The sequence below is a fragment of the Podarcis bocagei genome, assembly GCF_964188305.1.
Source record: "Podarcis bocagei genome assembly, chromosome: 3".
Classification (NCBI taxonomy): domain Eukaryota; kingdom Metazoa; phylum Chordata; class Lepidosauria; order Squamata; family Lacertidae; genus Podarcis; species Podarcis bocagei.
In genome coordinates, this window is record NC_138127.1 from 48,250,078 (window position 1) to 48,262,932 (window position 12,855).

Genomic DNA, 12,855 nt, shown 5'->3' on the forward strand with positions numbered 1-12,855 from the left:
CCTCTCTTCTTATGGCAAATTTCACCTAATGCTCAAAGTCTGACACCATAGTAATATGTCAAAATTAAAATTTTGAACAGCTAAGATCATAACTTGCATTTCTGGCCACACATGTGTATATGTGGATATCAACTCCCCTCTCCATGTGCATCATATCACACACCAATCCCCAGGAACAGATTTTGGGGGAATGCAAAGGGAAGACTGAAAAGCCAAATTACATGAACAGGATATCTGTTCCTTTTAGAAAAAGAAAAAGCATTTTTTATTTTATTACTAGATTAATGGCCACTCATCAAAACATGCTTTTGAGTGGCTTACAAAATAATAAATAATACACAATATTAAAATACAAGACGATAATTTTAAGAACATCAAAATTGCTCAAATGCAACATAAAATGATATCATTCCAATCTATTATTTGTAGGGGTTTAAAAGTCTGTATTATAGAAAAATGGCATAAGAAGCCACAATTACATTTTTTTAAAATTCAAGCACCCTCAATCCATGTACTTGTTGTTCTCTGCATTGTCTTACAGTATTTTTATACTACCACTTCTATATAGAGTTCTACTCAATGCCACCCCCCTTTGCAATTTTAGCTTCTCAATAAATGTGCAAGCTAAATCAGGCTAGAAAAGTGTGGCCTGGCTCAGATGCACATGAACAAGCCTTGTTCCTGTCAACAACCTGCTCCCTTTTCCTTCTCCAGTGGGGTCCCTATACTGTGCTTAATTTTGACTATGAAAGCCAGATTCACAAACCACGGATTGGAGATGGTTTGTTTCAACAAGCTAGTTTTTCCCAATTCTGATGTACCGTATTTTGCGCCCCATAGGACGCACCTAGTTTTTTTTTGGGGGGGGGAATAAAGAAAATAATTTTTATTTCCCCCCCAGGTGCGGGGCTGGAAGAACCAGGTCGGGGAACAGCGGGAAGGCGCGCTCCGCCTCCCCGCTGTCCCCCGAGCTTGTGGGGCTGGCGATGGGGAGAAGTGCGCTGAGCCCAGGACTGGAGGCAGCTCTGCGCAGCCATCGGGAGCTGGGTGCGACTTCGTGCCGGGCTACCGATGGCCGCGCAGAACTGCGCTGAGCCCGGGACTGCAGGAAGCTCTGCGCAACCCTCGGAGCCAGTCTCCCGAGGGTTGCGCAGAGCTTCCTGAAGCCTGGAGCGCGAGAGGGGTCGGTGCGCACCGACCCCTCTCGCGCTCCAGGCTTCAGCGAAAGCCTGCATTCGCCCCATAGGATGCACACACATTTCCCCTTCATTTTTGGAGGGGGGAAAGTGCGTCCTATAGGGCGAAAAATACAGTAACAAATTGCAGATAGTTAAAACCAGAAGCTGAACCTTCTGATCTCCTCATGGCCATACCAGAGAAGAAGCTGAGGGAGCTGATGAGCCCTAGCCTCATTCACACAATTAAATGTGGCTAGTGAATGGCTTGTTTCTTGGTTTAGCATTTCATGTGAATGTGACAGTGTAATAACTGAATAGGATAAAACTATTAATGGCTTCAAGAACCCCATAGTGACAAGATCAATGGATACAAAAATGAATACATTGTTTGATAGGCTTGTGCTTGTGAAAATTAATGTTTAGCTACGTAGAGGTTATTCTAAAGGCACCACCTAACAACTTACCATTTCCAGTTCTTTTAAGTTCCATTTCTTGCAAATGAATTTTGCTTGGAGTCATTCTAATAGGAACAGGATGAACAATAGCAGTATCCTAAGACAAAGAAGTATAAATTGAATTTAGCTTAGTAGAATTAATTGGTCTAAAGTTGATAGCTTAATCAAAAGTTTTATTAAAAAGGTTGAATACTAAAACAAACTCTGTTGCAACTTTGTTGTGATACTCAAAACAGTACATGACAGCTCTTTCACTAGCAAAGTACATGGAAGCCTATCATTTGCTTATCTGCATTGGGCAAATCCTCACTGGAGCAAAGCTTACTGGCTGCCCATTAAACAAACACTTTAAGCAGTTTGCACACAATATCCTGCTTGCACAAGGTTATATGTGTTTCTAAATAAGTTGTTCAGGAGCTCATGTGCCTTAATTTGTAGCAATTTACACGGTGAAGTATATATGAAAGTATATGGTCACAGCACAGTGGCAGCTAGACCACACTGTGCTGCACACTGCTTCTGTTGTACAGCAGTACGTGTAACACAGGGCTGGTTAAGATTCCAAAGGTCCATCATCTTACTCTCGCTATGGCCAGCCTGATGTCCATAAAAAACTGGCAAGCAGGATGCAAGTGCAACAGCACTTCACTTCTGGCCCTCCAAGAAAAACTATGGCTCTACAAAAGCTGTCATCCCACCCACTTGCTGTAGGCCACCTGCCAAGATGCTTCATAGCCCACCCCGCATTACCTACTGCTCAGCTTTAGCACTCTCAAAGAAAAAAGTCTGTGCCTTTAGTACTGTGTTTCTAAAACAGTATGACAAGTCACATGAGAGAATGCAGTTCTACTGAGGGAAGACCCTACAGCACACACTGATTTTCCTCTCATCAGATTTAACTTACCAACTACGGAAACTGCAGACAGCAAGAGAATATACAGGAGCCCTTCCCCACTCCTGGCTGGTTTGAGGAAGAGCCAGAGATGTTCCTTTCTAGTGCTTTGCTCAGGCAGTGTGGGAGTCATTCACAAAGCAGTGAATGAAGATTATGCACCATCACATGCCCAATACATGGCTCTCATTGGGATGGGGTACATGAGGGCAGAGTATGTTTGTTAGAGGTCCTGAAATTAAAAACTGTGAGAAACACCACACTATGGAGAATGAAGGATGTATATATGACTTGGGCAAATTGTCACATACGGGCCATTATACAGACAAGGAACGCCTGTTGCCATGGTGTTGTCCATAGAGGACAGTGGTTGTGTTCATGAAAGCAGTGACATGTACTTAGGAGAAGTAGAAAAATGAAGATTAGCAAATGCGATTACATGGTATCTATAAAAAAGGGCTTTATGTGTGGGCTTTGGGATGAAAGGACTGGATCTGCATGTGACTTTGGCTGTCCTTGTTCAAACTGGTCTTTGGCAAGTTACCATACTTATTTTCTAATTTCAATCCTGTTTTTCAGCACAAGGCAGCTAAAAAGTGTCACAGCCATAATGAATAAGAATTTCAACACACTCGGTACACTGAAGATACTTCAAAAAAATAATAATGAACAGACTGCATTTTATTTCTTGAACTCATAAAATGCTCTATAATTAAACTTGAATCATACTGCAGACATATGATTCCTCCAATAAATTTTAAAGCAGATAAAATGTATGACTTCTGCCACCATTTCCCACCAAGCTTTGTAGAATCATGCATTAACAGGCAAGATACAATTAATGAAAATTCAGAGTTAATAAAATTAATTTCAAACAAGCAAGCTAAGTGATTGACTTACAGGATCAGCTGGTGCAATGTTAGAATCAAATTGGGTCAGAGTTTGTGAGCTTGAGGAGCGTTCGCTAAATGTCTCCCACTGCTGAACAGACAGAGGAGAGACAAGTCAGCATGAGAGATGGAGTAAAGGTTTCCTGGAGAAGATTTAAGGTAGTTCAGAGGTTGCAATGGCAGTTGTTTTATTTGCAAAAACTGTCAACACACACATTTTTAAAAATGTATTTTGAGCTTCATCCTTTCGGCTTCTCAATGCTACCAAGAATTTAACTGTCAAGTATTGCATAGGGTATGAGCAAATCAAGAGATTTCCCTTCTGTGAAAGTAAGTGTGTATGTTTTAACAACAAAATCAAGCTACTGACAATAGAAACCTCTTATAATGTCTGATCATGCTGTATGTGTAAATACAATGGGCGGCATTCAGCTAACATATCCATGTCAGTGCAATGATTTCCACTTGTGCAATGGGAATTCCCTCCCCCTTCCCCATCCCGTGCCATCCTAAAAAATTCAACAGAAGGTTGGGAAATGTGGGGGGCAAGTTGGTGGAGGGATGGGGGAGAATGTTTCATTGCACAAACAAAAATCCCTGCACTGATGGAATATTCACATAGTGCTACTTTGGATACAACCCTGTGTACTCCAATTTTTCCTGGATTTTTGTACATTGTTTTAATTTTCACCTCAAAATGCATCAGGAATAAAAGCTACAGATAACACTTTTACAAAATTACCAACAACTTGCCAATGCAATCCCCGAAGCAATCCTCAAAAATGTTTCTAATCTGAGTACATTTTATACCAGTGTAGAAATATTTAATTTATAATTGAAACAATGCTAAGGATTAGAAGTTCAAACTCGGTAAATCAGTAGGGAAGTCCACCTTGGCAATCATTTCAACAAGATACAGGACATGCTCTGGCATAATACACAACTGCCAAGTCGGTTTTTCATGCTAAGAAAAGAAAAAAAAGACATGGACACAATAGCAAAAACCAGGCATCAAAGAAATTAAGATTTGATCTAGGATTTGAAAGGCAGATTACTTTGTAGAAGATTGGTGTTAATGTATCTCACGTTAGTGGAATGGTGAGTAACTTATTAGTCAAACCAAAACACTTCAGCAACCTCTTTCAGGTGGTCTTTATATCTTTTCCCAGTAATATGGGCCCACTTATCTATAAACAGCTGCTCAGGGATAAACAGATCACATGTGGCTGGGAAAATGTATAAGGGGCACATGAAATAATTAATATGCATTGATTTGCTATACATATTGCTTAGTAAGAGCTCTGAAAATCAAAAACTCCCTAAGAAATAGTATTTCCAGATACAGAAATATTATGCTCCATTTAGAAAAACACACTTCATGAAAACTTGTATACCCTAAGAATATGAATATTAGATATAATGACTAATCCATTATAACTAGACATGTTTCCTCAAAAGGAGTTCCCCATACTGCATGTGGGCTGTTTGTGATATGGCATGGAGATTAGAAGTTCCCACCAGGCCAGCAGAATTCCTTGGAATGAACCTTAAGCAGCTGTTTCGATTCTACCCAAGATAATGCCTGATGTATCAGGGATTTAAATCTTAATGCTTTCTGTTGATGGCTGCTAAATGCCACAACATCATCCCATCCTGCTTGTGACTTATGTCAGTACCTGGCAATCAAATTAGGAACCTAAAAAACAACAACCAGAATGTTTCATACCTAAGAAGGGAAATCTAGTGGGGAGCTCTGTTACTTGAATTACCTGTGGGGCCACTTCTGTCACTCATCATCATCCCTTGTTGACCCTGATTCTGGATTTTGTACTGACTTCTAGTATGTACAGTATTACATTTTCAGGCCCTAACCCTGTCTGATACTGCTGATACTTGTAGAGTAACAATTAATAAGGTCTCGTCATTAACTGCTACACCTTTTTAAGTGGACAATGAAATAGTTTATATAGGAACATTAGATTGTACTGTAATGTTACTGAAAATATTTTCACACTGATTCAACTTGTTCCAATCTTGGTCTTCTGCACAGGCACTGTTACTGTCAAGAAATTATGCCACCGAGGTAACAACAGGCCTAATGCTGAATAGAGGACATATCACCGATGGAACAGTCCACCTTTAATGATTAAGCGGAAGTATAGATTAATAATTAAATGTTTGAGCACCTGTTGACAATCTCAAAATATACCCTTATGTATTATGGCTTAGGATCAAGGCCATATATTTCTGCTCAGTTTATGAAGTGAACACTCAAAATGAGGTACATAAGCCAGCTTTTATGGCACAGTGGCATCTAGTTCATAGTGTGTCATACATTAGATTTTAAAATAAGAAACTTTCAAAGTAAGATACTGTTTGCTAACCTCACTGCTTTGATTCAGCTCAGGCCAAGTTTGATTTAGTGATGGCATTGACGGTGATTTGCTTGGAGGTGCTTCTGCTGGTGAACTTGCATAACCTACCTCACCAGACTGATCCCCTGCTTCTGAAACAGGAACCACTATGAAAGTCAAGCACAATCGTGTGTTAACGTCTTAATTAGGTTTCAATTCAAAGCTTTACTAGCCATAATTTGTTCTGTGTATCAACCTCACTTATTACAGAAGCTTGCTTGTAACGCAAGGTTATCTATGCACATTTTCAAAATATATACACTGCAGCAGTGATAATTTAAAAATTATAGGGCTCAAGGAATGTAACACTATTCTATTTTAAAAGGTTTTCTTAGCAACACTCTTGCAATTTAAATTAATAAGACACAGATACTGAAATAAGAAACCAGAAGCTTGAAAACGGGATTTACAAACTGGAGGAAGTTCCAATCTCTCTTCTCCTACAGAGGTTGGGAGAGGTGCTAGAGTCTTTTCTAGTAACAGACCCTCATGGAAATTCTATTCCAAAAGGTCCCAACCTTCAAGGGCAGCCCTTGGGATGTCGGCAATCATACTAAAGTCTCAGACAGGAACATTAATATAGTTTTTATTAACTTATTTGTGGAATCATAGGAATTTCACATATTGCTTTTGGGTACATGAGTTTGCTAAGATCAAACACCCTTGAATCTGTTTACTTATAGTTTCCAAAGAAATGGAGCTTGGCTACAAAAATGTAGTTGCTAGCTTGAGGGATCATACTGCAAGTTCAGTCCATTCTAACTTTTCTCACCATCTCTCACCACATTTTCAATAGTGACTCTAAAACAGTGACTCACAATACACAAAACCACCCCAAGAATAAGAAATTGCTTCCTTGTTAACAGGCCTTTGTGTTGCATTCAACTAACTTTTACTCAGTGCAGACCCACTGAAATGAATGATCATGACTAGTTTAAGTCCATTAATTTCAATGAATATATTCTGAGTCAACCTTAAATTAGTACAATTTACACTGTAAATTTTATGTTGCCTAATGACATCCTACTTTTAACAGTAGTTTTAAAGGAACAAAACTCTACAGAAGAAAGGAAATACCTGCTGAGTCCTCCAAATCAATCAGTTTGGGCATTAAACTTTCAGGCAGTTTCTCAGGCAAGTCATAGCCATTCTTCCTAGCAACTACTAGATGGAAAGCAGCACAGAATTCATCCAGTGTTAATGCACCATCTTTATCAAAATCCGACAGCTCCCTGAAAAGGCGAGGGAAAGTATTACTTCTAAACTATGTTTCTATTGAACTTCACTTTTACTGAGAAAGCTTTAAGCTCACACCACACAGTCTGGCACTCTGCTTCTAAAACGAGGTCAATGTTCAGCAATTTCACCTTCCCACTACAATCCACTATGCTTCCTGAATATCTGCTCCAGAAAACTGGAGTACCATAAGTAATAGCATGGGTGGTAGGCACAAGGAACTAGAGGGGAAGGTGGAATTGGCAAAAATCACTTCTTCCCATTTCAGCCAATGGGAGCCTTCTGTTACAAAAAAGAAAGAGCAAGCAACATGGGATCAAAGACACTATATACAATGTTGCTGAATCAAATGTTTGGCTGCTATTCTATACAAGAAAAGTGAGTTTTTTGAGAGATGGGTTAAGCCTAGACTTCTTAAATGTCCTTTTAAGTAAAACATGAGGAATCATTCAAAATATTTGAATGCAGATTGAATGCTCACTGGTATATTGCCTTGCTGAAACTTATCATGATATTATTTCAATATGGTATTCAGCAATATGGCGATTTATAACACAATATTTCAAAATTAGGTCAGATGAAAGTTTATTATTTGATCTGCATGGGAATAGGATTTCACTTCTAACTGTTCAAGCCTACACATCTACTCAGATGTAAGCAAATAAGTTCAGTGATACCTCCTGCCAAGTATGCATGTATAGGATTGCAGCAAAAGTTACACTGACAGTGCAGGGGATATGTTTTAATGTAAATTATGAAAGGTAATTTAAATGCTAGGCATTTCAGCTCCACAACCAAAGAAATATGATTTGAAACAAAGGAACTTCCCCAACCTAGCTATATTTCACACTTACCAAATGTGCGAAAGTTCAAGAATAGGAAGTTTTGATTTTGTAAAAAATTCTTTAGCTGCAGAACCTGAAATATTAAAACAATGACGTTTAACTTTGATTGTAAAATTATAACTTGGAAGGATTATAAGTGTATTGCAAGAAAAAATATGTAAGTGTATTGCAGAAATACTGAAAATAGTGAGGTTCTAAAGAGAGTTCTATTTTCTAACGTTAGTTTTAAAAATTATCTGGAATCATACTGTATGCAATAATATAACTGTAGCACTCATCACAAAACTTTAATGGCATATAAATTGTATATAAAGTCCAAGAAAATATGAGGTTGGTGCCTAAGATTCCTTTCTATAAATCAGAGGATTCTTTAAATTAAAGGATTACTTACACTGCTTGCCTCACTGTTCCAGAGGATCTTTCGACCCACTAGAACAGATTTTGGAGGGCACATGGGAAATCAACAAAACCTGCCTCTCCCTTCCATTAGCAAGAACCAGGAATGCAACTCTGCTTATAGAATCTTAGAAATCAACCCAGTGTCTTTACTAGTAGGAAATTGAAATATGTACTTTTGTAACTTATGTATTTAAAAGAACTCACCTGGAATATATCCGTTTAGATCAGGTTGAATGGTTTTAAACTGATTTATGTAATATTGCCTTTGTTCATCTGTTATTTTCCAAGGATCATCATAACTACTTGATTGCCTACGAATTTCATTTGTTGTAGTAACTGATGCTACAGTTCGGACTGTTGTCTGGTCCTGAAAGGAAACATTTTTCTTCAGCATTATATAAATGTATCAATAGCCTACCATTTTGTATATTGACCTAAGAAAGGAAATGAAAGTTATTTATTGAAGTAGCTTTAGAAGTCTTCCAGTTTGTGCTGGTTAGGTGGGATTCTAAAGAAAGTATTTTGAAAATATACTTAAGATAGAAGTAGCAACATTCATGTAAGCAACACAAAGCTATGAAAACTATGCAAAGAATAGTTTAAAATAATTATAAGGACAAAGTAAAGCTGAAAGTTAGTTTTGCATATGCTGGCAGGTTAACTTAAAAGATTTGCTTGATCAAGAATCTTCAGTGAAAGAGGTTATTTTATGTAAAGAAGAATAGATCAGAGACTGATCTTAAACACACTCACATTTAGAGTCACGGCATGAATCTTTGGTGACAATATGAAAATGACTGACATTAATTGGAATGAAGCAAATCAAAAGAATACCAATAAAATGTCACACCTGGACAGAAGCAGGATGCATGGCTAAAATAGTACTGGTTGGTGTGTTATCAGCAAAACTGACCCAGTTTTCTTGGTGCGGTGGTGGTGAATGGCCAGACCACATGGGATCACCAGTATTACAGGAGCCTGAAAACCAAAACAGTTCAATTTCAAGACTGCCACACAGTCTATTCAAGAAAAGTCATAACCAGGAACCATGGGACAAATTATGTGAGATCACATGATTCTAGATTCAATGCAGTGCCACATTGCAAAATGTTCCTAAAACTGATGAGTGGGGTGCTGTTCCTAGGAAAACAGGGGACAGAAGCGGTACCCGGAAAGCTGTCTGTGGACAAACACTGGCTCCCTCAGCCTGAAGTGAGATGAGCGCCACATCCCATAGTCGCCTTTGGCTGAACTTAACCAGCCTGTGGTTGGTTTTACCTTTACCTAGGAAAACAAACAATTCCCCAGACCAGAACAAGGTCCACACAGGAACCTATGCATCCCTTTGGTCCCTGGTTTATAATTTAATTCTGACAATGAGGCCAAATGAGGGCTTGGTAAACTGGGAAATAAATCAGGCACAAATACTCCCATTACCCTTCTTACTCCCTGGTTTATGGTAACCCACTGACCCATGCAACTTAATTAGGTAAATTAGGGCTATCACAAACCAAAGTTTATCTCCAAAGAAGGATTAGAAACCCAGTTCAAATGACTGTTTTCTTTCCACTCAGTAAACAAACTACTCCATGTGACAAACTTGTTTGCCTGATCTGAATGCAACAAACTGGCCATCACACTAGGATGCAAGGAATTTGATACAAGCATTTGAGGAATGAGCAACTGAGCAAAAGGCATGGTTCTAATGGTCAAACCATGGTGTGGCTATGATGCCCTGTAACAGACCAATATCTACAGGATATCACAGAAAAAAATTATATAACAAATATCATATACCGCTTATGCAATAAAAGACCTCTAAAGTGGGTTTTCACAATTCTAGATTGGAGCTGGAACCTGACTATGGTCTGCTTCTTGTTCTGTGCTGCATTGTTGCCTGCTCCTTAATTCAGGAGGCCACTACCACACTCAAAGAGCACTTGTGCCCTTCCCAGAAAAGGATGACAAATACTAACTGTAGTATATCAAAAAAATCAGGAACTTAAATCTCTGTGTATCACAAGTGAAAGTTTAGCATTCTCATGCATATACTTAGCAGGACTATACACAGAGCACTAAAACTATTTTAATAGGGGAAAGGCTTTGAAAAGCAGAATTCTCCTAGATTAATACCTTACAGATTACTATTCTTTTGCTAGGAAAGGTCACGCTTTTCAGTGCAAAGGAAAATTAATCCCTCTTTAATAAATACGAGTCTATTTTGGTAGAGGAAGGAAAGATGTGAAGCTCCTTTTCCTCTTTAGAACCAGCACAGGAAGAATTGGAACAGTTTTTATTATTAAATTCACAAGAGTGCTATTAATAAATCTAACAAAAGTAAATCCTGTTCTACTGAAGTTTTTCGGGGGTGAGGTACTCTGGACTATTTAATGATAACACCTTTTTGCAAATGAACTCGCTAGATTGAAGTAATTAGATTGTTTAAAGTATTTTAAAAAGCTGAAGCGCTACCTCAAAATTTGACAGTTGACCTTGTCCATTCTTTTCAAAACGGCTCTGTTTATCAATGATCTAGTCTGTAGCAAAGCAGCAACAGCTGCTAAGTGGACAAAGGAGACTTCTTCCTCAGAAAAAGCCTTTTCCCCTATTACTTCAAGTATGGCCTAATAGTAGTCTTCCTTATGGTCACTACTGTCCAGCTTCCCTGCTGTTGCTAACTTTTCTCTCTCTTCACCACAGCTGATCTGAAACTCTTTGACACGGCTGCCAATCTGTAGGGCCTGGGTTGTTTATGTATAAACAATATTCCCCGACACACACACACACACACACACCCCTGAAAAAGCTCTGGCTTCTATCTAAGTAGTATGGAAATAATGATGGTTCAGATGGAGCAAGTGGTGAAGTAGTAGCGATGGACAAATGATGAGGTGACATGATTCACTGCCAGCTCTCAAGACAAGCAATGCCCTTTGGTTCCCTGTTAACAACTGATGTCCCAACATGCCCCAGAAGTTCTATTTCCAACAAGGAACACTTTATTAGAACGCTTTATATTCTTGTTCTGGCTGCCTTAAATACCTTTCTTTGAACTTTCTAGATTATTTGTATAACACGTTGCCAAACTGTCTAATTTGAATGTCACAAATGATAAATCACCCTAAAATGGGGAATTCAATGTTGCAATAAGGCGACTGTTCTGTCAAGGCAAGCATTGGCTTGCCAGGTGGAACAATCTCCCACTCTCCTCTGCTCTCGCTGTGTGCTGTTCCAGAGGTTCTCCTGACCCCCGTGCCAAGTCAATTTCAGGGGATAAGTGAGGGAGAAGTCCTTGCACAGCGCTTGCGCCGATGGGACCCATTAGTTGAATCCTGCCCTAAGAAATCAACCCAACAATTATTCAATGCAAATTTGAACAGGAGCACAAGCAAGCTGCAGTTCTCAACTGCCCGCTACTTATGACTTTCTCGGTACAACCAAATAGCAACTGATTACTGAAACTATATACACTTTCTGGCAGAAATAAAAACCTCATTATCCTACAACAGTCAACAACAAAAAGATAGATTATTAAATTTGTCCATAAAGTTATCAGAGTTCAAGGTGGTCTTGCCTAAGACTTAGGCCTAATTGCAATAAAAAGTGAGGCATGCAAAGACTGGAAAACTGAGCAAAGATACTTTGGAACAGTAGAGCTGGACTCTCAAGCAGAAATCAAGAAACAATTCTGATCAAGCTCCAAGGTTTATCCTAATGATGGCAAATACGGAAGCAGTACGAGGGATATAAGTATGACATAATTTAATGAAACATAGTACTAAGCACAGAGTTCAACCTCCTTTTTTAAAAAAATAAAAATAAAATGCAGCTCTTGTGCCCATAAGCTAGACCTGACAATGTATGGGCAACATCTGCTGAAAACTCGGAAGCACACAATGTGACAGAATAAGCTTTTTAGGAGGCTAGATGCAAGTTTTCAATGTACTTGCCCATACCCAGGCTAGGAAAATATGGATAAAAATAATGCAAAGAGAAAATGTGCAAAAAATACACAAAATAAGACAAATTGCTTACTAACAGTACATAATTTAGGCAGGTTGCAGATTTATTTTTAGTGCAGAATATACATGGTCTTGCTTGGTATCTGCCTACCAAAAATAGTTTTATTTGGAGGTTTGGTTTTCTTCTGGGCCTCCTCAAAGATGCTCACCACATTAGATGCTAGTCAGTTTGTCCTTCCTGGCTGTGATGCTATATTACCTGACATTGTCCAACATCACAAAACAGTCTAAGAAGTAGTTTTTATTGATTTGGGTTCCATTAAAAAGTCTATTGAAATACCCTTTATTTTCTAATGCTTTGAACACTTAGCTACTTTTCTTTTTCAAGGTTCAGCTATTTTTGAAAGCACTACATAGTGTGCTATTTTTAGTATAGCGTTTACACTCTATTTTAACATCTCTCTTACTCCTCTGGTCACTGTCTAAACCAAATAATGTTCATATAAGCACACCTAGCATGTAACATTAAGTTAAATTATCGTTAACCACAAGTGAGCAAGCAGGCGGATACAGAGAGCAAAAAC

General features: G+C 38.7%; 1 protein-coding gene across 6 annotated transcripts in view; it reads right to left on the reverse strand.

The window, feature by feature from the left end:
• The window catches only part of REPS1 (RALBP1 associated Eps domain containing 1), a 39,370-nt gene that overhangs the window by 12,071 nt on the left and 14,444 nt on the right, over nucleotides 1–12,855 (reverse strand). For 3 of the 6 annotated variants that reach the window (XR_014006345.1, XM_081187876.1, XM_081187875.1), the window contains exons 5-11: nucleotides 9,160–9,287; nucleotides 8,514–8,676; nucleotides 7,920–7,983; nucleotides 6,907–7,061; nucleotides 5,800–5,936; nucleotides 3,426–3,506; nucleotides 1,643–1,730 (exon numbers count right to left, since the gene is read on the reverse strand). Coding sequence is in view for 5 of the 6 variants with exons in the window: in XM_081187876.1 (XP_081044002.1) it covers nucleotides 1,643–1,730; nucleotides 3,426–3,506; nucleotides 5,800–5,936; nucleotides 6,907–7,061; nucleotides 7,920–7,983; nucleotides 8,514–8,676; nucleotides 9,160–9,287 (816 nt within the window). In the remaining variant the exon portion in view is untranslated. The remainder of the gene's footprint in view (nucleotides 1–1,642; nucleotides 1,731–3,425; nucleotides 3,507–5,799; nucleotides 5,937–6,906; nucleotides 7,062–7,919; nucleotides 7,984–8,513; nucleotides 8,677–9,159; nucleotides 9,288–12,855) is intronic. The other 3 variants (XM_081187877.1, XM_081187878.1, XM_081187879.1) reach the window with 3 other exon arrangements.